At 40.6% G+C, this 27,343-nt stretch overlaps 1 protein-coding gene across 4 annotated transcripts in view; it reads left to right on the top strand.

Moving 5' to 3' along the window:
- Positions 1 to 27,343, top strand: part of LOC118661065 (lymphocyte antigen 75-like) — a 134,377-nt gene that overhangs the window by 87,725 nt on the left and 19,309 nt on the right. For 2 of the 4 annotated variants that reach the window (XM_036318589.1, XM_036318590.1), the window contains 3 exons: positions 3,246 to 3,368; positions 6,046 to 6,213; positions 7,574 to 9,293. In XM_036318589.1, coding sequence (XP_036174482.1) covers positions 3,246 to 3,368; positions 6,046 to 6,213; positions 7,574 to 7,752 — 470 coding nt within the window. In that variant the 3' untranslated portion in view covers positions 7,753 to 9,293. Of the gene's footprint in view, positions 1 to 3,245; positions 3,369 to 6,045; positions 6,214 to 7,573; positions 9,294 to 27,343 lie in introns of those variants that run through there. The other 2 variants (XM_036318591.1, XM_036318592.1) reach the window with 2 other exon arrangements.

Raw genomic sequence — 27,343 nt, forward strand, 5'->3', positions numbered from 1 at the left:
GGAATTTTTTAAATAAATAATTTGAAACAATGATTACATTTCTGAAAATATTTTTAAAGCAGACACAATTTATAAAAGCATTATCACCTAATTGCCCAGTGGTGAGGAAGTGGTTTAGTATTTTATGATGTATGGCCTCAATGGAATATTGGAATAGCCATTAAAAATAATCGATCTAAGGATAAGTACATGGAAAATAAAAGTAAGTGAGAGGAAGTAGAATGAAAAATAAGTAAATTGTTATGTGAAAATACTGACAAGGGAAGAGTTTTAAATCGAGCGAGATCTACTTAGATGAAGGAGTTAAGAGGTAAAGTTTTTACAAAGTTGGTTAAGTAGTAAATACAAAATTGTAGATTTTTTCATTACTTAGTTATTAATAAATAAGCTTAGCCTGACCAGAGTAACATAAAGCATGTTTTGTTCATCCATTCTGCAATAACAGTGGCTCACATCATCTGAACACCACAGGAATAGGACTTTCGTGTTCAGATTGAACTACTTTAGGATAAGCAGCAATGATTAAAGCTCTCCCAGGATAAATTTAGCCAGTAGTCAAACTGTGACATGACTTCTAGAAGACTTGTATTCTTGGGTATCAGTGTAGCTAGGCAGGTGGTATCTATCTCATTTTTTTGCTAATTGTTGTAGAGACAAGTGGAAGATTTTTAAATCTCCATGTTACTGTTTAACTAAATGATAGGAACTTTTGTGTGGGAACTGTTCTGTGTTAATATACATAATACAGACATATACACACATGCATATATGATAGATAGATAGATAGATAGATAGATAGATAGATAGATAGATAGATATGTGATGGGAACTATTGTGAGCTATATATATGCATATATGCTCTGGAGGTCAGAAGTCTCTGGCTCCTAAAGGAGAAAATAGAAAGGGTTACTGTTATTGTAGTGTGCGTGTGCATGTTAAACACTTAAGTTTTGGAGGCAGACAGGTTTGGATTCAAATCCAAGTCCCACACTTACTAGCTGAGTGGTATTGTGAACTTACATAATTGTTTCTCTTTTTTCACCTGAAAAGAGTGAGAATAAAAATACAGTTGATCCTTAACAACGAGTGGGTTAGGGGCACTGACCCTATGTGTATAACTTTTGATTTTCCAAAATATACAGTCATTCCTCAGTAACCACTGGGGATTGGTTTTAGAACCACCTCCCATCCCCACAGATACCAAAATCTTGAGATGCTAAAGGCCCTCATACAAAATGGCATAGATCAATGTATACAGTTGGCCCTCCGCATCAGCGGATTCCCAACTGCTGATGGAAAATACTGTTTTTTACCCAAGGTTGGTTGAATCTGAGGATGCAAAACCCAGAGTTACAGAAGGCCGACTGTATATTTATTGAAAAAAATTCCTTGTATAAGTTGACCCTCACAGTTCAAATCCATTGCTGAAAAGCCAAATGTAGTACTTACTTCAAAGTTTGGGTAAAGATTGGGTTGTTGTATTAATGAATGAAATGAGGTAATGTTTGTAAATGTAGGATAGTGCCCTGCAAATAGTGAGCATTTATGACTTAATCATTAGAAAGATTGAGATTGACTTTCTAATTCTATAATTGACTAGCTGTGTAGTCCTAACCAATTTACTTGCTCTCCTTGAGCCTCAGCTTCCTCATCTGTAAAATGCTAATAATGCCTTCCTCCATAGGATTATCAACATAATAAAGAGCCAGGGTCCTAACAGGGAAGGCTTGACCAGACCAGAAGTCAGTGCTGGGTTGCCGTGGCGACCCAGCACTAACTGGGGCCGCTGTGGGCGCCCTGACCCAGCACTGACTGCCTAGGGGGCTGCGGATCAGGCCCAGAGAGAGGCCTGCAGAGAGAGAGGCAGGGTCTGATCCAAAGCCTCTGTGGAAGCCATTGATCAGAACTTGCCTCTCTTTCTCTCCAGCCAGGCCAACAGCCGAGCCTCCATCTCTCTCCAGGCCTCCACCGGGGCACTGATCAGGCCCCGTTGATAGGCCCAGAGATGCTGACTGGCATAGAAAATGACCAATCAAAACCAAATTTGGGTGAATGTAAGGATCCAATGGCTGCCTAGGAGGCAGAGCTTTTGATGCTGACTGGCATAGAAACTGACCAATCAGAACCAACTTGGCTGGCAGAGGAGGGTAGTTGGGAGTGAGATCAGGCCTGCAGGGGAGGGCAGTTAGAGGTTATCAGGCAGGCAGAAGCAGTTAAGGGCGATCAGGCTTGCAGGGGAGGGCAGTTGGGGGTGATCAGGCAGGCAGAGGCAGATGAGGGTGATCAGGCAGGCAGACAGAGGCAGTTGGGGGTGAGATCAGGCTGGCAGGGGAGGACAATTAGGGGTGATCAAGCAGGCAGAGGCAGTTAGGGGCAATCAGGCAGGCAGGCAGAGAGGTTGGGGGTGATCAGGCAGGCAGGCATAGGGTTTAGAGGCAATCAGGCAGGCACGCAGGTGAGTGGTTAGGAGCCAGCGGTCCCAGATTGTGAGAGGGGTGTCCGACCGCTGGTTTAGGCCCGATCCCACAGTCCCCAATTGGAGTGGGTGCAGGTTGGGCTGAAGGAACCCCCCCCTTCTGTGCACAAATTTCATGCACCGGGCCTCTAGTGTAATAATAGCTCGGTAACATAAAGTACCTATGTACTGTGGGATGTAAGTAATTGGAGTAAAGGCTTTCCTTTGCCCTTTAAATACACCCTACCACAAAAGTTCAGGTGTGGATAAGCTTGTTGCTATTGAAGACTATCTGATTCCATTTAGGATTTATTTCCAAGTCTAGTTATTATTTTATTTCTATTCCTTGCCTGATGCTTATGTTCTCTATGGGTTTGGAGCAAACTATCAAACTTAAAGCATACTCACTCTTTCAGTTCCATACTATATTTAGGAACTTACAATGGGCATGACCAAATGCACATATGTATAAAATAATGTTAAATGGAAGGCTAGTGCTCCCCAACAGTCTCACTGGTTAGGCAGTTCCAAGATTTAAAAAGGTTACCAGGTAAACATAGTAGATAAAACACACATGAAATTTCTTTATTCAGAGTTTCAATCTAGAAATATTTCTACCTTTTTAGGAAGCTATTAATGCCAATATCAGATTTTAAAAACATTCTCTGTAAAGTTTGAATTTCTCAGTGATCTTGATCATGATAGTTTTTCTTTTCTCAAAGGCTCAGAATAAACCACTAACCTAGTTTGCATAATGCTAATTAGTTAGGGGTTTGTTTTCCTTCAACAGATCATTCTGCAACTCTTGTTACCATAGAGGATGAAGATGAGAATAAATTCGTGAGCAGACTGATAAGGGAAAATAATAACATTACCATGAGAGTTTGGCTTGGATTATCTCAGCATCCTTCCGGTAAGTGACATCTTTGTGTGTGCAGTATGCAAAGAGAGCTCTAACTTGTCCTAAATACCAAGTCAGCCGTGCTAAAGAATGTCAAATGGTATTTAATTCAAATGTTTCTTATTGATGAGTAAGCTAGGTCTGCTGGCTGTTTTCAAGGCTTATAAATTCCTAATGAAGAAGTGAATGACTTATTAGTAGTGATGGGAAACACTGATGCAATACAAAATCAGTTGAAACCAATTGGAATTGCTAGAAGTTTAAAATACTTGGACCAATAAGATAGATTTTTTTTCTACAGCAATATCTGTGTTCCCCATGCCCGCACAAGGAGCCCATCACTTACTTCCCTTAGAGTTCTCATGTCTATCACCCCAAGTTTTCCCAGCTTATAACTCTGTTACTCAGAAAGTTCTTTTCTTGTTCTTTCCCTCCCTCTTGGAACATTTTTATCATAGAGAAAAATTACATCTTCATAGTGATTTGTTTTTTCAAAATAACTTAGAAAAATTGCAAAGAATTGATTCAAAAAGATCTGTGGAAGAATACTATCTAATAAAACCCTCATATGCAAATCAACCGAATGGCAGAACAACTGGTCGCTATGATGTGCACTGACTACCAGGGGTCAGACGCTCAACGCAGGAGCTGCACCCTGGTGGTCAGTGCACTCCCACAGGGGGAACACTGCTCAGTCAGAAGCAGGGTTCACCACTGGCGAGCGCAGCAGTGGTGGCAGAGCCTTTCCCGCCTCCATGGCAGCGCTAAGGACCCCTTGGGGGATGTTCAACTACTAGGATCAGGCCTAAGCTGGCAGGTGGACATCCCCCAAGGGGTCCTGGACTGTGAGAGGATGCAGGCCGGGCTGAGGGACCCCTCCCCCACTGAGTGCACAAATGTTGTGCACCGGGCCTCTAGTATTTCAATAAAGAATAACAGACGCAGGGTTTGAGTGAACTTGAAATTGATAATAAGTGAATTCAGGGTACATATTCAATAGACTAATAAGTAGTCTGTTTCATATTTTATACAAAGTTTAATTCTAAATATTTGAAATGTGAATTCCAAAGTGTTAAGCACTTGTCAAAAGAGGCTTTGGGGCAGTGTACAGTTGATGTTTTGTGGCAAAGTACACTTGAAACCTATATAATTTTGTAAACCAATGTCATCCCAATAAATTCAATTTAAAAATAAATAATTAGTTAAAAAATTAAAAACTCAAACTCTTTGCTGCATCTACTGTGACTATGAAGTCCATTCTGAGCAGTCAGACTGTCAACATCTCAGATAATGTCGACATCACTCTGAAGGACACACAGTTGTTGCGAAGGGCCCCAGAGGCACCCTGCGGAGGGACTTCTGTCACATCAATATAGAACTCAGTCTCCCTGGGAAGAAGAAGAGGCTCTGGGTCCATGGTCGGCAAACCGCGGCTCGCGAGCCACATGCAGCTCTTTGGCCCCTTCAGTGTGGCTCTTCCACAAAATACCACGTGTGGGCGCGCACGTACAGTGCAATCGAAACTTCGTGGCCCATGCACCCAAGTCAGTATTTTGTGGAAGAGCTGGTATTTTGTGGAAGAGCCACACTGAAGGGGCCAAAGAGCCACATGTGGCTCATGAGCCGTGGTTTGCCAAGCCACAGTTTGCCGACCACTGCTTTGGGTTGACAAATGGTGGGAAAACAGAAAGGAATTGGCCACGATTAGCACTATCTGAAATCATGTACAGAACATGATGAAGGTGTTAATTACACTGGGATTCCGTTACAAGATGAGGTCTGTGTACCCTCACTTCCCCATCAATGCAGTTATTCAGGATAGTGGTTCTCTTGTTGAAGTCAGAAATTTCTTGGGCAAAACATAATTGGCAGGGTTCAGATGAGATCAGGTATTGCTTTTTCAGTATCTCAAACCCAGAAAGATTTGATCCTTGAAGGAAATGACATTGAATTTGTATCACATTAGCTGCTTTGATTCAGCAAGCCACAATAGTTAAAAACACAGAGATCAGAAAAATTTTTGATGGTATCTATTTTTCTGAAAACAAAACAGTTCAGCAGGCTGATGAATATGATCTAAGTTGTCCAGCTATAGAAACAGAAAGATGCCAATTATTCCTCAGAATTATTTGTGATATTTTAAAGATGCAATAAAAACCATATATTGATTGGGGGGGGGGGGATAATAAAAATTAAAACTAAAAAAAGAATGGATTCAAAGATGACTATTTATGAATTGTAAAGTGTGTTTATCGCCACAAGGCGGCGCTGCCTCAGCTGGAAATAAAGATGGAGTTAAGGTGGACCCTTCCTTCCCCACCAACATACTTTCAATAATGAGTTTTTTAACTAAGGGTAAGCGAGGGAGGGGGATAAAGGTCTGTAGAAATCTACTGTCACACAATAAATGTGCAAGAATCCTGCCCTTTAATCAAAACACTACATACTATATCTGTGTTGTCTAATAGAACTTTCTGCATCTGCTCTGTCCAATATAGTAGTCACTAGCCACATATAGCTATTGGGCACTTAAAATGTGACAAGTGTGACTGATGGACTGAGTATTAAATTTTTTCACTTTTAATAAATTTCATATTAAGTAGTGGTATGACATTGTATGAGCTGCAAGCCTTTTTACTTGAGTAATTTAATGGCAATAAACATAGTTGTATTTAATTTCCTTCTTTAGATAAATCTTGGAATTGGTTAGATGAATCAAAAGTGAAATTTGTCAAATGGGCAAATAAACATAAGAGCAGTGGTGGAAAATGTAGCATTTTGTTAGCTTCAAATGAAACTTGGATAAAAGTTGACTGTTCACATGGCTATGGAAGAGTTGTCTGCAAAGTTCCTCTGGGTAAGTATGTAACCTGTCCTTAAGAAAAACATTTTTGCAGAAGAGGTTAGAAAATAAATGTACAATTTAATAATATGCAAAGCATTGTACTAGGTCCTAAAGCATTTGGTCCTTACAGTGTACTAAAAACATCTTAAGTCATAGAGATTCTTTCCCTCAGAAAACTCAATTACCAAAGATGATAAATATACCAGATGCCTAGGACTCCAGAGGAAATGACTAAAAGTCTAAATTTTATACAATTCTTTCCTAAGAAAGATGGAAGCTGCCAGCATATTAGATAGGTCACTTCTTTGAAAATGTTCTTATGATGTATTTTATTCAATAGTTTAAATATTTAAAAGCTCAAAGATTTCATTCTGCAGTTTGCTTCCTTTTTCCTCAGTCCCTTAAAACTCATGATTACCTTAACAGCATTCCAAAACTTGATTTGATTAATTGGAATTACTTGGATATCTGTAAGAAGTCGCAATTTGAACTTATGTTTCAGCATGAGTTGATATATATTAAATAACCATAAAAATCTTAATTTCTAGCCAAAGAGCTCTAAACTTTGTCACAGCAACATTTTAAAGATCTAGCATAAAGGTGTCCATCAGTATCTGTATAATCACTCACTGATTCAGCAGATATTTTTTTAAATATATTTTTATTGATTTTAGAGAGGAAGGGAGAGGGAAAGAGAGATAGAAACATCAATGATGAGAGAGTATCATTGATCGGCTGCCTCCTACATGCACCCTACTGAGGGTCGAGCCCGCAACCCAGGCATGTGCCCTTGACCAGAATCAAACCCGGGACCCTTCAGTCCACAGGCTGACGCTCTGTCCGCTGAGCCAAACCAGCTAGGGCTCAGCAGATATTTTAAGTCTTTACGTTATGCCCTGTTCTATGTGCTGGGGTGCACCTGGGAACAAAACAAATGAGATACCTTTTCTTCCTCCATAATCTAGTGTAGGAAGACAGATAATAAGTAACCAAGCAAATTCATATTTAGAAGAGAGGAAAATATCAAATTGTTATAAACTACATGATTGAGACTAGAGAGATAGCTACTCTAGGTTGTGTTATCAGGGAAGATGTCTAAGAGTAGGAGACATTGAAGCTTTAATTTCTTTGTAAGAATATTGCTATTCTAATGAAAAGGACTTGAATGAAAAGGAAAATAGTTAAATTTGGGGGGAAAAGCACTTAAGTGTTTGGTGGTGATTTTGAATTCTGTGTTCATGCTCTGAAACAATTAAGTACTTGTATCTAATCTGTACAAGGTTTGCTTATGTGGCACACAGCCAAATGCATAAAATTAGTAATAATCGCTTTTATATTCTCTCCTCCAATGTCAAACCCTTCCCCGCTCTAGGCCCCAATTACAGAGGAATAACTATTGCATTCATCGTGCTAAGCATCTTGGCTCTCATTGTCGGACTGATTTGGTTCCTCTTCCAAAGGAACCGTATGCACTGGGCAGGCTTCTCTTCAGTCCGATATGAACAAGGAGTGAATGAAGATGAGATTATGCTTCCTTCCTTCCATGACTAAATTCTTCTGAAAAGTTTGCTAATTTGCACTAACATGTTAGGAAAAATGAGCCATTTAAAATTTTCCCAGTGTCAGTATTTACTCTCTTCCCAAGTACAAGTTTTATGTACTTGTTCAGTTGCTATTCTGGTATCCATGTTTAATTATTCAAAAATGCCATGCATATAACTCTACTGAACAGAATGGAAAGGAACCGAAGCGGAAACTAAAGTCCAAATTGTTTGTAGGGTAATAATTTTAATGTGCGTTTTCTCTGTAAGAATGTGGTTGGTAACTATAATACGTATGTTTTAATGACATTTTAACACAATGTCTCAGAAAATTTAAATTGGTATATTCTAGGTCATATATCTCCCCTTTAATTTTTATGACCATCTGGCCAAATGTAAAATTAGTACCTCAAGGTAAAAACAGAACTGTAAGTAATGTCAGCATTGTTTTAAAATGTCATTTGTAGCATTTTAGGGAAAGTATTAAATGAGAGGCATGCTTATTTTTTACACAACAAAATGGTACCTCCTGGCAAAATGCTTCTTATACTAGTCCAAATACATTTTATACAAAATTACTTAAATGTGAAATTTTGTTCCATTCATAATTATCATAAAACAATGGCTTATTTTAAAGAAGATTTTGGTACTTAATATTTTTCTCACATGTGAGAACATTGTTATTAGGTTGATTAGATAACCCTCTAGCTGTATGGGTTTGTTGTCTTTTCTTATGTACAACCTGTTTCCTTTTTAAAGGGAATCAGCTAAGAGATTTTGAAAATTTTACAATTTATATACTGTACATAGCATGTCAACTTTTGACTAACAAATCTTTATTATTTTTTTGACTTTTTAGTGAGCGAAAGAGAAGTAGTCTATGAAGGAAATTGTATATCTTGTAATTGTAAAAATGAAAATTATTCAATGAAACTCTAAACTTCGTGATTACTACTAAAATATTTAAAATTGTGAATGATTAAGGAAACACTGTTTTGGGTTACCACTTTACATTTTACCACCCTAGAATATATTCTTAATAACTTCCACTGGACCTGGTGAATGTTTTATTCAACATTTAACTTATATTTGTACTTTAGAGTATTTTTGTATAAAATCCACAGATTTATTTTAAAGTTTAGAGTTTTTATACTATAATAAAGTTGTAAATAATTATCTAAGACAGTTTTAATATAGTCTAAAGCTATATTGTAGTTGTTCTGAAATATTTTTTATTAAATTTGTTAGACTAGTTATCTTGCCCTAGGATTTGTACAGTTTTAGTTATTAAGACTTTCTTCAAAGAACTAAACCAACTTGATGTGAAAAATTCAACTATATATAGTAGTGATGCTGCAATAAAGTTGTCTTATTTTTTTAAGGAAAAGTGTTGTTGATACTTGTTTAAAAAAATATCTCTAGATTGAGCTTTATTGTGTTAGATATACAGTAGGACAAGAAATAAACTGAGCAGCTATTGTAAACAAGGCATTCCTTAGATTCTGTGTGTATTTTTTAAAGAATAAATATAATCATTCCTACATTTCTGAATGTTTGGTTTTAGTCTCTTTTTCAGATTCGTCTGAATCAACATGTCTTTTAACGATCAGATTAGCAGTAATTCCACTTATGATCCACTTCTCATTCTTTGATCCTGTTCACTACCTCCCATCCTAAGGCATTCATCAACCACTTCTAAGTCAATTGTCCAACTCCCACAGGACAATCTACATGAGAGTCCTCTCAACATGACCAGACAACTGCCCATATGGTGTTCCCTTCCCATTTCCTCTTTTCAGATGTCTCAGGAGGAACTGAAGACAGCCTTCCCTAACAAATCCAGCCCCCACACATGGTCTGACAAAATCGGTCTCAAAATGAGGCACCTAAAAATGTAACCAAGTAGACCTAACCATCAGGTCTCAGGGGCAAATTCAGAAGTGATGCCAGTGATCAGCCTCTTTCTCCCACTATCCCTCCACATAGCATGTTCCCCTCTCTGATCCTAGGACAAGACACCCTAACTCTCTGGTAATTCTGCCCTGCAAATGACTGCAGCAGTGTTGGTAGCCCCCAATCCTGACCCCACCGCTGAGTTTATGCTAGGGACAGTCAGAGATTCGGATTCCTCTATATTACGTTCATTTAATCCTAAAACCTTCTTGGAGAAATAAAGATCTCATTGTTATTAGTTCAACTGTTTTATCTTTTAACTAGATCTCAAAGACATTTTTTTTCTGCCAGACTTCATGAGCTGTACAAAGTTATCTCTAATTCCATGTATATTCTAAATTAAAATATTCTCCCAGTATCTACATCTCAACAAATTTACTTTATATGTGTTTCTCTTTTTTCCAAGCTAAATTAATCATGAACAGAACTTTGGAAACTTTTTTTCTATTCCCCCACCCAGTTTTTTCTTCTTATAGACTCCATTAATATGAAGACACCATACCTCTTGTCTCCCAAGCTAGAAACTCAGAGGTTATCCACAAGTCCTTTCTCTTCTTCCTAATTCAACAATTCTGTCAATTTTACCTAAGACATCTCACCGAGTGGCTATCTCCACTATTAGCTGTCTTAGTTCAGCCTTTTATCTTTTATCTCTTTGCCAGCAGAGAGAATATGCAGAGAAGAGAGCAGGAGTCATTATGGAAGAAGGTCTTGGAGAAGACGGGAGTAGAGGAGCAGTTCCAAGCCCCCAGGAAGAGGAACTAGGTCTGGATGGGATGCAAGAAAGAATGCCTTCCCCCTAGGGTTTTGGTTCCTTGGCCAAATACCCTTTTAATGCAATGCAGGAGCAAGTCAATATTGATCCAATTGCTAAACCACAGAGAGGAAAGGTCAGATAAAACTGACTCTAAGAATTAGGAAAACTGGTGATCTTAGCCAATGGAAATGCAGCAGAACGAGATGAAACTGAGCTAGAAAGTGAAAGGGAAATTAGGAAAAGGGGGACGTGAAATTTTGAGAAGTATGATGGAGATGGGAAGGAGAGGTATTGGGCCAAAGCTAGAGGAAGAAGTGTTTTTGAAGGGTGTTTTTCCAAAGGAGAGGGGAAAGAATTTACAGGTTTAGAAGCTGAGGGGGGGAGGGCAAAACAAACAAAAACAGCCAGCAGAGAGAAGATGCAGGGAAGAGAGCAGGAGTCATTAATGGGAGAAGGTCTTGGAGAAGATGGGACGAGAGGGGCAGTTCTAAACCCCCAGGAAGAGGAACTGGGCTTGGGTGGAATGAGAGGAAGAACACCTTCCTCTCTGAGGCCACAAGAGGAGGGTTTGCATGAAGGAGAAGGGGAGAGCAGGTGAGTATTTTACAGTGTTTGTCTACCCGATGAGAAAATGAGTAGTGAATGGGGTCTCAGCCTGAAGACAGTAATAAAGAATTTAAATACCCAATAGGGGGGACAGGAGAGGACAATGACCAAGACAAAAATAGATGGAGGATGCCCAGCCAGTGTTGCTCAGTGGTTGAGCATCGACCTACGAACCAGGAGGTCGTGGTTCGATCTCTGGTCAGGGCACATGCCTGGCTTGCGAGCTCAATCCCCAGTGTGGGGCATGCAGAAGGCAGCTGATCAATGATTCTCTCTCATCATTGATGTTTCTATCTCTCCCTCTCCCTTCCTCTCTGAAATCAATCTATATAGAAATTAAAAGCCATATTTTGTAGTGACAACTATGTAGAACTACCATATGTTTCAACAATCCTACTTCTGGGTGTGTAGCCTAAGGAAATGAAAACAAGATCTCAAAGAGATACCTGCACCCCCAGTTTCATTGCAGCATTATTTACAATAGCCAAGATATGGAAACAACCTAAGTGTCCCTTAATGAATGAATGGATAAAGATGTGGCATATATATATATATATACATAATTTAATATTACGTAGCCATGAGAAAGAAGGAAACTGCCATTTTCAACAACATAGATGAACCTTGGGGGCATTATGCTAAGTGAAATCATACAGACAAAGACAAATACTGTATGATCTCACTTATGTGGAATCTAAAAGACCGAACTCAGAAACAGAGAATAGAGAGGTGGTTACCAGTGGCTGGGGGAGGGGAAAATGGAGAGATGTTGGACAAAGGATACAAGCTTCCAATTATAAGATGAATACATTCTCGAGATTTAATATACAGCCTGGTGATTATAGTTAATAATACTTTATTTTGTGCTTGAAAGTTGCTAAGAGAGTAAATCTGAAATGTTCTCACCATAAAAAAGAAACGGTAATTAGGAGATAGAAGTGTTAGCTAACAGTCGCAATCATTTTATGATAGGTAAGTGTATCAAATCAACATGTTGTACACCTCAAACTTACACAAGGGTATGTCAATTATATCTCAATGACGCTGGGGAGACTTTTATTTTTAATAAGAAAAAGAAAGGAAAAAGAGAGCCCAGATTCATTGGCCAGGTAGATATAGCAGACCAGGCTAGATGAAGAGGGAGAAATAAAAGCCCTGGAAAAATGAAGTTCAGGGACTAGAGCCTGGAATGAGGTCGAAGAGGAGGCAAGCTGGAGTGAGAGAGAGACAAGTAAAAGGTATGTGGTGTGGCTGGAAAGTAGGGCATAATAGTGAGAGATTTTAATAAAATACCACATCAATCCACGCAGAGGCGGTAAGTAGCCTGTTTTGTCATATTAGCAACTAAAAATGAAGTGTGCACCAGAGTTAACAGTGGGGGGAAAAAATACCTTTTTTTTAGTTCAAGTGACTTAGGAACAAAACACTATTGAAATAGATGATTTGCTTAAAGTAAATTGATTCATTAGGATGCCACTTCTTTGTAAACATAACCATTATTTGAACTTTATTTTAATGCAAAGTAATCTTCATAGATAAAAATATACTTGGTGCCTGAGGGGGGCGGCGAAGAGAACTTTTTCAATTACACAATTGCATAGAATTGTTCATAGCCCAACCTGCGTATCTCGGTGGTTGAGCATTGGCCTATGAACCAGGAGGTCACCGTTCAATTCCTGGTCAGGGAACATACCCGATTGTGGTCTTATTCCCCAGTGTGGGGCGTGCAGGAGGCAGCCAATCAATGATTCTCTCTCATCATTGATGTTTCTATCTCTCTCTCTCCCTCTCCCTTCCTTTCTGAAATCAATAAAAACATATTTTTAAAAAAGATTTGCTCATTTTACTTGTGTAGTTAGCAAGACAGAGAATCCAGAATTAGGATGTTTGAATATATAAACATAGTGTACCTTTGGAAGGATTCACTTCAGATATGAGTTTAGTATATAAACCCCTTATTGATAGCCAGAGAAGAAGAATGGAAATAAATTGAGCAAGATCTTGATACCTTGGCAAAGGGGCTGAACCTGGCATGGGTCGGAGAGTTCAGCGGGAGACATGGACTCTGGTTCACTTTGGGCACTCACTGTGTGTCCATGGGGTCAGTCATGTCCCTTCTGTGGGCCTCAGTTTCCTTATCAGTAAATGAAAATGGCCCCTATCACTTCTAACACTCTGACTGTCCTTATAGACCTCATTGGTCAGATTTCCTCGGAGTAATCACTCCACTTCAGACTGGACTACACAGGCATGGAAAGGGTTAGAAAGGATGGGAAAGGGTTAGACTTGATTTTTTTAGAATATAATTTAACTTTTTAAAAAAACAGTTTTAGGTTTATAAAAAGTTGAGCAGGAAATATACAGAGTTCCTATATACTTCCTTACCTCTCTTCCTCTTTCCCCTATTACTAGCATCTTGCATTAGTGAACTGAAATTTGTTAAAATGATGATCCGATATTGATGCAGCGTTAACTAAAGTCTATAGTTTACATTAGGGTTCATCTTTGTGTTGCACATTCTGTGGGTTTTGACAAATATATAATGATACATATGTACCATTACAGTATCATACAAAATAGTTTCCCTGCCCTAAAAATCCTCTGGGCTTCACCTACTCATGTCTCCTTTCCTGTCCTCCTCTTACACACACACACACACACACACACACACACACACACACCCCACCTACCCCTGGCAACCACTGATCTTTTTACTGTTGCCATAGCTTTACCTTTTTACCAAAATATCTTATAGTTGGAATCGTATAATATGTAACCTTTTAAGATTGGCTTCTCTCACTTAGCAATACGTATTTGAGGTTCCTCCATGTCTTTTCATGACTTAATAGCTCATTTCTTTCAAGCGCTGAATGAAATTACATTGTATGGATGTACCACACTTGGTTTATTCATTCACTTATTGAAGGACATCTTGGTTGTTTCCTGGTTTGGGCAATTATGAATAAAGCTGCTCTAAACATCTGTGTGCGGGTTTTTGTGTGTATGTAAGCTTTTAACTTGTTTGTGTAAATACTAAGGAGCACAGGTGCTGGGCCCACGGTCAGAATATATTTAGTTTTGTAAGAAGCTGCAGAACTGTCCCCAGCGCGGCTGCACCACTTTGCGTTCCCACCAGCCATGAATGGGAGTTCCTCTTGCTCCACATCCTCACTGCCATTTCGTGTTGTCCGTGCTCCAGATTTAGGTCACTGTAATATGTGTATAGTGGTATCCCATTTTTGTTTTCATCTGCAATTCTGTGATGATATACGCTGCTGAATGTATTTTCAGATGCTTATTTGCTACCTATATATCATCTTTGGTGAGGGGTCAGTTCCTATCATTTGTACCTTTTTAATGGAGTTGTATTTTTATTGTTGAGTTCAGACTTGATTTTGCAGGATTCTTTTGCCGATGACACGAGGCTCTGTCAGGGCTTAAACAAGCAGCCCAGCTGGCCCTGGCTTGAGCATTGTGTTGTCTGGTTCCAGAGGCCCTCATCATTCAGGTTACAGTTGAATAGTTTACACATACATCAGAGCAAGCACAGTTTTGTTGTTGTTGCTTGTTTTGGCTAAAACAAGAGAAATTTATTGTCTTATAGTTCTGGAAGCCAGAAGTTCAGGATCAAGATGTCAACAGGGTTGGTTTCTTCCAAGGGCTGTGCAAGCATAGTTTAAAGAACTTTAATCCAGGTTCTGGTGGCAGAGAAAAGTTATCTGAGGGACATAGTTCACTGGGAGGAGCCTTTGAAGTGGTTTCTGGCCATGAGATCCCAAGGAGAAACCTGGCAAACACCACCTTAACCAACAGATCCCAGGTAACATCAGCAGCGATGTGAGACACAAACATCTGTCCCTCTGGGGATGCACATCACTTCTGTGGTACCCTTGCCGAAAGGAGAACCGACTGAATCCCGTTCTCCCACTCTCCCTCAGGAGGAAACAGCAGACAAATGGGACCTGAAGTGCCTGCAAAACAGCTGGCCAGGACTCTTCAAACGTGAGGACATGATGAAAGACAAAGAATAACAGAGGCGGCCTCTGAACAGCTTGGACTCTTCTCATTTGCACACCTCACTGTTTCCTCTGCAACCATGTCTACAACAGGATGTGGCTGAGATTGAGAAAATCTATAAATTGAAATTAAAGAAGACAGAAACGTAAGGGGAAAATCCAAAGAAACGATTGAACAGGAGAAGCAAGCAGGCGAGTCGTAATGAGGCACCGCTGAAATGCACAGTACATCCCACAAGTGTTGGCCTCTTATTTTAGCTGTTTACCTCCGTAAGATGCAAAGATGTTGGGTCAGTTTAAATGCCTACGCTGCCTCTTTTCACATCAGAGAACTGCTGACAACTAAGGCCATCCGTGCCTGCCGCTGGCACCTGCCTGGCTGGCTGGCAGGCAGAGAAGGAAACCAGCTTGCATGTTGGTGATGTTGGTGAAGGAAGAAGCTGGGTGGGACGACAGTGAAATCTAGAGGAAAAACCAAGCTGGCCCAAGGTGTCCTGCAGGCTGGAAGATGCAATTTAATCAGAGTGCCATTTTGTTGTTGTTGTTGTTGTTGTTGTTAAAATGATTTTAATTACTGGAATTCTCAGTATCCTTAATATGCAAATAAAACGTTTTAAAACCCGGAGAGAGAAAAAGGAATAACAGAGGAGCTGCTCCATATTAAAGGAGACCAATGGGACATACGATGTCAGTGCAATGAATGATCCCGGACTGGATTTGAGAACAGAAAAAGAAACATTAGAGAGACAATCGATGAAAGTCTACCAGCGTTCGTTCTTGACTTTGATTATGACACTGCCATATATAGGACGTTAATATTTAGAGAAGCTGGCTGAAGGGCGACAAAAATTCTCTGTACGATTTTTGCGAGTCTGAAATTAATTCGATTCAAGTGAAAAGTTTTAAAAATTGCGTTGGCGAGCGGGTCCAGCGGGCAGCGCGCCGCCGGATCTCGCCGCGGGTTGGGCGAGCCCGGCCCCCGCCCTCCGCGGGCCGCTCGGTGGGAGGGGTCGGGCCGCCCCGCATTTCCGAGACGCGCCGCCGGGCGCCCGCACCCACCGTCATGCCCGGGCCCGCGCTGCCCGCCGTCCTGCTGCCGCTGCTGGGCCTCGCCGCCGCCGCTGTCGCGGGTAAGTCGCCGCCCCTGCGCGGCCCCCTCCTCGCCCCCGGCCCCGCTGAGACTCTCCACCATCCACCCCCTACCCGTCCCTGGGCGCCCCGGGGGCCGCGTCCCGCCCGGGCCTCTCTACCTCCCTGCGCGCCCACCCCGTGCGCCCCCGCGGGCGGGCCCAGGGGTCGGTCCTCTCCCCACTACCCTCCAGTTCAGGGGGTTCCAGGAGGGCGCCCGGGGGAAGGGGTCGCCGAGCTCTCGAGAGTTCCCTCTCCCTCCCGAGAAGTGCAAGCGTCAGCGCAGACCCCGCGCTCGGAGCGAGGGGGACCTTCGAGGGCGCTGAGCGGCTGGAGAGCAGGGGATGGAGGGTACCCGACGAGAACAGTTTCTGCGCCACTGGGGGCTGCGATGGGGAGCGGGGAACTTGGCCGCCGAGGTGTCCCCAGCTGCGCCCCGCGGGGTGGGTGGCGGGGGTGGGAGGAAGCAGGCCCTCATCTGCTCACCGCGGTGTTTGTCCAGTTGGTTGGTGTTCAAGTTGTTGCAACAGGAAAACAGTGCAGCCAGATAACCCTTGGATCCTAGTGGGACGGGCGCAGCCTAAGCTTGGATTTCACTGAAGTCGTGTGATTTAAAGATCGTGAAGTGTGGTCTGCAGTTGTGCAAGTGACAGATGAAAAATTACACATGTTCGTCAGTCATTTCCCAAATGACTCCTGAGGAAAATACAACTCTGTTGAACATGTGGTTTAAAAGAAAAACACAACAAACACATTTCCTGTGCAAGCATGTAAAATATGTGCCTGAGGTACACTCTGGGGAAAGGCTTCCATCCCCAAGCTCTACTGAAGGAACAATTCCAGGAATTACAGAGCAAAATAAACAAGAACTCGGTGAATACTTGTGTGGGTTTGAATTAAATGATTATGCAAGAGTGTGATTCCCCCCCTCCTCTCCCCTGCACCCCCCCCCCCGCCCCGCTACGAAATGTCATTGTCATTGTCGTTTTATAAGTTCTTGCTGGAAGCCTGCTGACAGGCAGGAATATTTTAAAGGACCTCAGTGATGGAGGCAGCAGGAGACTCAGCAGCCCAGAACTTGCTGAAAAACCCGAAGCTCCTTCCCTGAAACCATTTGTCCACCAGCATTTACGCCCAGTTATGTCATCTGATGCCGGTGAAGGAGCAGAAACAATTGGTGCAGATGTTCTCGCTGCTCAGACTGCACATTCGCTTTTCCTAAGGCAGGGCTGGGCTTGAGATCCGTGAAGAGGGGCTGTTTGAGCCCACCTTAAGCATGCCCTCGTCATGTTTGCCCGCCCGTAACATCTAAATGCCCGGGGAGCCCACCCTCTGGGTGGCCATGCCTTCATACTGCGGGCTAGTCAAAACATTCTTTTCTTGTTAAACTTTACAAAAAAACATCAACTTCTAGACTTGGATATCTCTCTTCAGAAAAGCTGTTTCGATCAATAGAGGACAAGCTATTTTAGGGAAAGTTTTGTTCTTTTTCCTTTTTATACTGGCAGGATGGTTAAATGGGCTTTTCTTTAATTTTTATTGAATTTATTGGGGTGACATTGTTTCAGTAAAACTATATGGTTTCAAGCATACAGTTCTGTTATGCATCATCTGCATATTGTATTGTGTGTTCACCCAAAGCCAGTAAATAGGCTCTTCAAGAGCTTAAGAAAAGTGCGTGTTGAATACATTAATGCCATTAATTAATCAGCTTCTCTCAGTAAGGAGGCTTTAATGATTGATTTAGAAAGAGCATGAGCAGAGCATGAACTTTGGAGTCAGGTACAGAAACTGTGGCCTTGAACAAGTTACCCAACTCATTTCACCTTAGTAAAATGGAGATAATACCTCACGGCTAACTGTGAGCATTAGATGAAAATTCTATGTCTAGAACCTGTGACATGCATGGGAAATCTTGTATCTTTCCTTGTTCTCTTCATACAAAATGAAGGGTAATTATTGCAACTAGAAAACCTCATGAGTGACGCTTTCCAGGGATGTACGTTGGATGTGTATGGTTATTGAACACATTCACATACATGTTGATGATATCGGGCTAAAAAGCTATATATGTATGTATTTTTTTCATCGTAATACTTCACAAATCTCCCATCCAGATAAGATCAAGAATCACATTCGGCTTTGGACTAAGTTAAGAAAGCTTTTCAAGGTTTTCACAGATTTAGCTGAATGGCAAGACCTCAACAGAAAAGCTCCTATGGTATTGCTGCATGAAGTATGAATTTAATGTTGACATGGAGATCATTGCTATTGTTCTGGTATTTTGGAAATTATTTTGTAAGTGTTCTTATATTGTTTTTAGTTATCTTGAAAATCACAGTGAGCAAAACACTCTTTAAATTCCTGAATGAGGTTCTATGGTATTCCTCTTAAAGAGTTCTTTCTGCACTTAGTAGATGATCAGTATGTTTACTGAGCCAGTGATTTCCCATGGATGGCATAAGATGAGTGAATATTAGCATTTCAAAGTAAATCCTCATTCTGTGGTTAGCACATGGATCAGAATTTAGGTAACTGTTTTGTTTTGTTTTTTAGCTCTTTGTGGAAGCAGCCCTCTTTGTATTTGTATTTTTTTTAATTAAATTTATTGAAATAACATTGGTTAATAACATTATGTAAATTTCAGGTATACAGCATTATATTTTTATGTCTGTATACTCTATTGCGCGCTCACTGTCCAAAGTCTAGTTTTTATCCAATTCACCTTCCCTCCATCCCCTCTCCCTCCGGTAACCACCATTCTGTTGCTGTGTCTGTGGATTTGTTTTGGGGTTTTTTGTTACTTTGTTGTTTTTGTTTGTTTTGTTACTTTTTTTGTTTTATGTTCCATATATCGGTGAAATCTTATTACTTTTGTTCTTTTCCATTTGACTTATTTCACTTAGCAAGGTACCCTCAAGATCCATCCTGAGTAGTATTCCTTTGTACATATATAGCACATTTTCTTTGTTCATTCATCCATCAACGGACCCTTAGGTTGTTTTTACATTGTAGTTATTGTAAATAATGCTGCAGAGAACTCATGCAGCTCAATAATAACAAAAAACAATTAGATTTAAAAATGGGCAGAATGAATAGACATTTTTTCTCCAGACATATAGATGGCAAACAGGCCTATGAAAAGATGTTCAACATCACTACTTATTAGGGAAATGCAAATCAAAACTGCAAATCAGAAGCCATTCTTACCTATTCGAATAGCTATTACCAAAAAGACAAAAATAATCCCTGTTGGCGTGGCTATGGAGAAGAGGGAACCCTGTTGCAGTGTTGGTGGAAATGTAAACTGGTACAGCCACTATGGAAAACAGTGTGGAGGTTCCTTCGAAAATTGGGAATAGAACAACCATAAGATCCAGCAACTCCTCTCTGGGTATTTACCCAAAGAGTACGAAAACACTAATTTATAAAGATGTAGGTTACTAATTTGGAATTGCCGTATCCTTCAAGCCCTCGGTGAGGTGCTCCTGTCATCTCTTACCACCCTTCCTGCCATTCTGTGCATCCACACTGACCTCCTGAGACTCAAGCACCAGACCAGCCTCGCCTTTCCCAGTCCTTGGCATAGTGGCCCCAACCCACATCATTCAGATCTGTTCACCTCCTCAGGTCTTCCCTGAACACGCCACATTCTTTGTCACATCCCCACGTTTATCTTCTTCAAAACACTTAATGCTTTCTGAATGAATCTTGTTTTTTAAAAATGAGATCAACCAAAGGACTTGTACGCACGCATATGAGCATAACCAATGGACATAGACAGTAGGGGGGTGAGGGCATGTGCTGGGGTGGGGAGTGGCTGGGGAGAGGTCAATGGGGGAAAAAGGAGAAAGAATTTAAATAAAAAAGTAATAAAATAATAAAATAAAAAGTTATCTTTATTGTTGAAAGTATGTATTACAGATGTCTCCTTTTCCACCCCATTCTTGCTTGTCACTGTTTTCTTGCTTGTCACTTCCCTTACCAGGAAGAAGCTCTGTAATAGCAGAGACTTTACTATCTCGTGGAGTTTTATTTTGTTTTGATTTATGTCTCTGTACTTTATTCTAATTTGTAATAAAAAAATTTTAGATAATGGTTTAAAAAGTAGGGGGGGCAGGTGGGTAATGGGATTGTAATTTCTTCCAAATTATTTTACCTCTGCTATGAACTTATCTCATAGTTGAATTTAAAGCATTAAATCATCTTAATCTGTTGATATGACTTTTTTTTTTATATATTTTATTGATTTTCTACAGAGAGGAAGGGAGAGAGACAGAGAGTTAGAAACATCGATGAGAGAGAAACATCGATCAGCTGCCTCCTGCACATCCCCCACTGGGGAAGCGCCCGAAACCCAGGTACATGCCCTTGACCGGAATCGAACCTGGGACCTTTCAGTCCGCAGGCCGACGCTCTATCCGCTGAGCCAAACCGGCTTTGGCTGATATGACTTTTTATGACTCTGTGGAAGGCACAGTTATGTTTCAAGGGAAATTCACATAGTTTTTGTATTTGAAATGTTAATAAATGTGTATTTTACTTCCAATGAAAAAGTGAAATTGCAACTAGATATTATTTCCGGACTTCTTTCATTAATGAGAAGCTTTTATAAATGTGCTCATGTGTTAAAAACTAGTTTTAAAACAGTGTTATTGACAATTTTTATAACACATATCAAATATTTCATTCCTTTTTTGGGTTATTTTAGATTTTGAGGGTAAATCTCTTTTTTTAAAATATATTTTATTGCTTTTTTACAGAGAGGAGGGGAGAGAGATAGTTAGAAACATCGATGAGAGAGAAACATCGATCAGCTGCCTCCTGGGGATGTGCCCGCAACCAAGGTACATGCCCTTGACTGGAATCGAACCTGGGACCCTTCAGTCCGTAGGCCGACTCTCCATCCACTGAGCCAAACGGGTTCGGGCCTAAGGGTAAATCTTAAAACTGACTCTCTAAGAAAATGGGCTAGTGATGCCCAGTAGGTGCAGAGTAACACTGACTGGTATCCCCATACAATGAATAAATATCATGACAACTCTTCTGAGAAGGCACGTGAGGGGACAAGGCAGAGATGGACACCGTGGAAGCTAGATGGGAAGGGTGGTGTTGAGAGGAGATGGAATGTCAGAGAGGCTGGGTTTCCTTGAGATTCAGGGAGATCATGCAGGCCAGCATACTGGGCTCTGGATTAGTCAGGGACTTGGAACAGCCACTCCCTCCCCCTTACACAGTAAAGGGGATAAAGGGCTCTTCTTCCTCCTCTGTCTCTGCCACACTTGCCCTTGTTGGACAGTAAGTGACTGCAGCTCATATCTTAATGGGAGAGGGGCAAAGGTCTTGTTATTGACAAAGAAAAAAATTATAATCTTTGCCTTTCCCTTGTTAACACTCAGAACAAGTATGTCCCCAGGATCACTTCCTCTTATTCTGTGCCTGATTGTTTAAAAAAAGAAATCATAAGGGAACAGAGAGTTCTATGGCAGCTTACCAGTAATGCAAAATATTCCACGGATATGCCATTTTCTTCTTTCAGTACAAGGTAATTTTAGGCAAAGAAACTATATGGAAACGTTTGGAGTTACATCAAGTACAAGCTTTTAAATTTCTCATCAGGCTCCTAAAATTCTGCACTAGTTAAATCAGTAGAATTATAAAGTTACAAAATTCATAAAGACTTGTTTAGGTGTTTTATTATTTTTAATATATTTATATTTATTTCAGAGAGGAAGGGAAAGGGAGAAAGATAGAAACATCAATGATGAGAGAGAATCTTTGATCGGCTGCCTTCTGCATGCCCCCTACTGGGGATCAAGCCCACAACCCAGGCATGTGCCCTGACGGAGAATCAAACCATGACCTGCCGGTTCATAGGTCGACGCTCAACCACTGAGACACACCAGCCAGGCCGTTTAGGTGTATTATTAATAACAATCTATCTTTTAGGAGTGCTGCAAAGAGTAACAGAAAGCACTTTGCAGAGAGCTTTGTGGGCAGGATTTTTTTTTTTTTTCTTAAGCAAAGCTTAATTATTGAAATATATTTTATGGAAAATATTTACAGAACCTGAAAACCTATGGCAATATTTTAGGGAGGCAAGATGATAGCAAGTCTTAGTTTAGCCTTCTGCTCATGAAGTCTAGGAATCTCACCGACTTTCCTCACGGAAGGTATCCAGTCTCTACTTGGACATTGCTCTTCTCAAAGTAAAATTGCATCCCTTGAGCAGTGCTTAAAGCTTGTTCCTGGGCAGAAGCTCTGACCTGGAGCATGGCAAGGAGGGTTCCGTGCTGAATCAGCTAACTGGAGTTTCTGCTAATGCTGACATGAGCCTACGGAGAAGGCAACTGAGAGGTTTGAGGAAGTGAAGCAATAATTTTTACATTTTCCTGCCTGTAGTTTATTTTTTCTTCTCTTTTTGGCCTTATCATGTATTGCTTATTTACTTCCTCAACAATGTTCTTTGACTTGCTATAATTACCATTATCATCATCATCATATTCACTCCCATCTCAGAGGGAATCTTTGCTATTCCCTCTCTCTGACCTAGATATCCACATGGCTTTTTCCTTCAGCTCATTCAGATCACTTTTTATAGGGCATCTTTATAAGGAGACCTTTCTTAGACACCTTTCTGAGATTGCAACCCAAACCCCTACCCTACACTAAGGATCTTGCTTCTCTGTTTTCACTTTTCTCCTTAGTGCTTATCACTCTCTGTGGTTGCTAGCCTCCAAGATGGCCCAAGAGATTCTCACCTCCTGGTATTCATACTCTGCATAGCTCACCCCCACACCAATTAGGGCTGACCTGTATAACCAAGAGGATATTGTGGAAATAACCAAGTGTGAGTCCCAAAGCTGGATTATAAAAGACATTGCACTCCTACCTTGTTCTCATTTGAATCACTTGACCCTTGAGCAACCCAGTGGATAAGTCATGTAGTGAGGAACTGAGGCTTCCTACCCACAGGCAACACCAACTCACCGTCTGTATGAGTGAGCCTTTATGGAGGCTGTGGCCCTGGCCAACATCTTGACTACGACTTCATGAGACACCCCAGGCCAGAATCACCCAGCGAAGCAGCTGCTTCCGAATTCCTGACCCAGACAAACTGGGTAAAATAATAAAGCTTTTTAGTTGATTTAAGCTGCTAATTTGCTACTTGGCAATAGATTGGCTAATAACCCACCTAAATAGAAAACACCTTCTCCTGGCCGGATAGCTCAGTTGATTAGAGAGACGTCCTGATACACCAAGGTTGCAGGTTCTATCCCTGGTTCAGGGCATATACAAGAAAACCAATGAATGCATAAAAATGGAACAACAAAATCAGTCTCTCTCTCTCTCTCTCTCTCTCTCTCTCTCTCTCTCTCTCTCTCTGTCTCTCTGTCTCTCTCCCCCTCTCCCTCTCTCTAAAATCAATAAAATAAATTTTTGTAAAGTTTAATTTCTATTTATCAATTGAAATAATATAAAACACCTCCTACATATTATTTTATTTACTTACTCTGTGTATCTGCCTCAACTAGAATATGAGCTCTGGGATAGCAGGAATTTTTTCCTTTCTGTTCACTGTGGAATCTGTAGCCTCTAGAGCAATTTTCTCAAAATAGCCTCCTGCGGTAAGTACTGGTATCATCCCCATTTTACAAATAAGGAACTTGGGGCACCGGAAGGTTGTTACATATAGCCAAGATCATGTAGTCAGAGCCAGACTTTTCTCCATAGCTTAATATGCTTAGTCAGAATGCTGCACTGCCCACTTCTCTGCATACTATCTCGTGTTATGTACAAGACACTATGATAGTTGGGGGGGTGGAGGGGAGTTAAATTTAAGACATGGTCTCTGTTGTCATGCAGTTCACAGTCCAATTGAGAAAATAGGATCAATATCAAATAACTGGCATACAGGATTTGATCAGTGCCATATGAGTGTGGGTGTAGGTCATCAAAAGATCCGAAGACAGAGAAACAGCGATCAGACTATCAATCCCCAGAGGGAAAGTAGGGGAGGGTGGGAGTAAGGAGAAGAGATCAACCAAAGGACTTGTATGCATGCATATAAGCCAAACCAATGGACACGGACAACAGGGGGATGAGAACACGAGTGGTGGTGGGGGCGGGGGGGTTGGGGGTTAATGGGGGGATGAGGACACATTTGTAATACCTTAAGCAATAAAGACATTTTTTAAAAAGTTATTTATTTATTAATTTTAGAGAGTATGAGGAAGGGGGAGAGAGAGAAATATCGATTTGTTGTTCCACTTATTCATGCATTCAGTGGTACATGCCCTTGACTGGAATCGAACCTGGGACCCTTTAGTCCGCAGGTCGAAGCTCTATCCACTGAGCCAAACCGGCTAGGGCAAAGTTACTTCTTAAATGACAATTAAGCTGCCATTCTAGAATTCTGTACAGTGGGGCCTTGACTTACGAGTTTAATTCGTTCCGTGACGGAGCTCGTAACTCAAATTACTCGTATGTCAAATCTTAAAGTGAACAAGTGAGACACGTGATGCTGGGCTGATGTTGTGGCGTTCACTGTGACGTTCGCTGCGCCAACTAGCGGTGGGGTATCTGAAGCTGGCTCGTAACCCGAATTTTAGCTTGCAACTCAAAGCAAAAAAGTGGCCGAGAGATGGCTCGTATCTCGAAAAACTCGTTAGTCGGGACACTTGTAAGTCAAGGCCCCACTGTATTTGCAAAAATATCCTTCACACATGAAGGTAGTATGGAGACACTTAGTAACACAGAAATGTAAGAAGGAATGAAGAACAACAGAGTAGGTAAATATGTGTTTACATCTAAAGGAACATTGACCATGCAAAATAGTAATAAAACAATAACACAAAGGAAGGGAGGTCCATGAAATTCAAATATTATAAGATCCTAGCATTGTCTAGGAAGTGGTAAAAGTACTAATTTAGTTTAGGTACCAATAAAATTTAGGTAAGGTGGCATGTTGTAATTTTCAGGGTTCCCACTACAGAAATAAAATTAAAGAAAATTTATTTAATAAGCTAAAAGAAAAATGGAACTTAAAAATATTTAGTAATCTAAAAAAAACACAAAAGGGGGAAAAGGAACATAAAACAAGTAGGACAAATAGAAAACAAATGGTAACATGGTATATATAAACACAAATGCATCAGTAATTACATTAAATATTAATTGAAATATTCTAATTACAAAACAAATATTATCAAACTGGAAATTTTTTTGAAACCTAATTGCTGCTTGTAAGAATTATAATCATTTTGCAAAAGTGTTGGCAGTATCTGCCAAAGCTAGACACAGAGATACCTCTATGACCCAGCATTCCACTTCTAGAAATATACCCATGAGAAAGCATTCCTATGTGCACCAAAAGATGCCCAATATGTTTATAGCAAGAGTACTTAATGGACACCAATTAGAAACTATCCAAATATCATCAGCAGAAGAATGAATAAATTCATACAATAGTATATGGCAACGGGAAAACTCAGGTCGCATACGTCAGGATGATTCTAAGTAGCCCATTGTACTAAGTAGGTTATTTTTTTTTTTAAATACATTTTATTGATTTTTTACAGAGAGGAAGGGAGAGAGATAGAGAGTTAGAAACATCGATGAGAGAGAATCATCGATCAGCTGCCTCCTGCACATCTCCTACTGGGGATATGCCCGCAACCCAGGTACATGCCCTTGACCGGAATCGAACCTGGGACCCTTCAGTCCGCAGACCGACGCTCTATCCACTGAGCCAAACCGGCTTCGGCCTAAGTAGGTTATTGATCCAGCTGCTATAACAGTGACCTGAATTAACAGTGGACTTAACCACACAGAAGTTTCTTTTCTTCCTTGTTATAACTTGAGTGTGATATGATGCCTCCACCTAGGATCCTTCCGTCTTCCGTCTTGTCGCTCTGTTATTCCTAGGCTGCTTCCATTGTTTACAGGATTAGAGATGGCTAACCATATTCAAGCCAGTGGGAAAGAGGACATATGGTCCAAGGAGCACACTTCTTCCTTAAAAAAAAAAATTTTTTTTAAATTGATTTCAGAGAGGAAGGGAGAGACAGAAAGAGAGAGAAACACCAATGATGAAAGAGAATCATTGACCTGCTGCCTCCTGCACGGACCCTACTGGGGATCGAGCCCGCAACCTGGGGATGTGACCTGACTGAGAATCGAACTTGTGGTTCATAGGTTGATGCTCAAACACTGAGCCACACTGGCTGGACACATTTTACACGTTTCACCTCTGCTCAGACCTTATTGTCCAGAAGTTTCTAGAAGACTGAGAAATAACCTAGCTTGGTGGTCATGTACTCTGTGCTGAGGTCTAGTACCAGAGACAACTCCTGGTCTCTGCCACATCCTGAGCTTAGTAAAATTGAAGTTGCTGAATTTAGACTCACATAGCTGATTGTTAAGTTCTGATCTTTGTAGTAGGGCATCCTTCTACTTGTTTGTCTTAAAATTATAATACATACCGAACTTAAAAATAAAACTATGTAAAATCTTAGTGCTTTTCCCTATATAGACCTGAGAGAATATGGAAGATTCATGCCTTATGCTCCTTTATTCACTGAAATTCAGTAAATACCTTGTATCCTTTGTCCATTCTGGCCGTTGAAACCGAACTCTTACAGGCAGGCCTACTTTTGCTTGTAATGCTAATAGTGAAGTTCTAGAACCAAGGCTTTAAACTGTACCCCTTTATAATGACCAACAAAAGAGATCAAGATGGAAACAAAGGAGATGTGCCTCTACCTCACAGCTGTAGAGGGAGAGAAACAGTTGTGTTTCCTAGAACCAGTTCTAAGAATCTGCTTTCATGAGGTGATAAATTCAGAACATTCAGAAGAACATCAATCTTGTTTTCCAGTGCAATATGAAAACTTGTCTGAATATTCATAATCCAGCAACTTGTTTTCTTCTCTGTTCTTGGAAGTATAATTTTAACAAAAAGATCTTGTAAAACTAAGACTTTTGGAATTGTTACTGCATGCTACAAAGGTGACCTTAAAAAGAGCTTGTAATTCTGATTGTCTTCCTTGATAGTTTGTTGCCTTGACAAGAATGCTATAATTTATGTCTGAATTCCTAAGCAACCCAAAGACTTAGAACTTTGCTCTGTGAAACCAGAA

Source organism: Myotis myotis, unplaced genomic scaffold (assembly GCF_014108235.1).
Source record: "Myotis myotis isolate mMyoMyo1 unplaced genomic scaffold, mMyoMyo1.p scaffold_m19_p_8, whole genome shotgun sequence".
NCBI classification, from domain to species: domain Eukaryota; kingdom Metazoa; phylum Chordata; class Mammalia; order Chiroptera; family Vespertilionidae; genus Myotis; species Myotis myotis.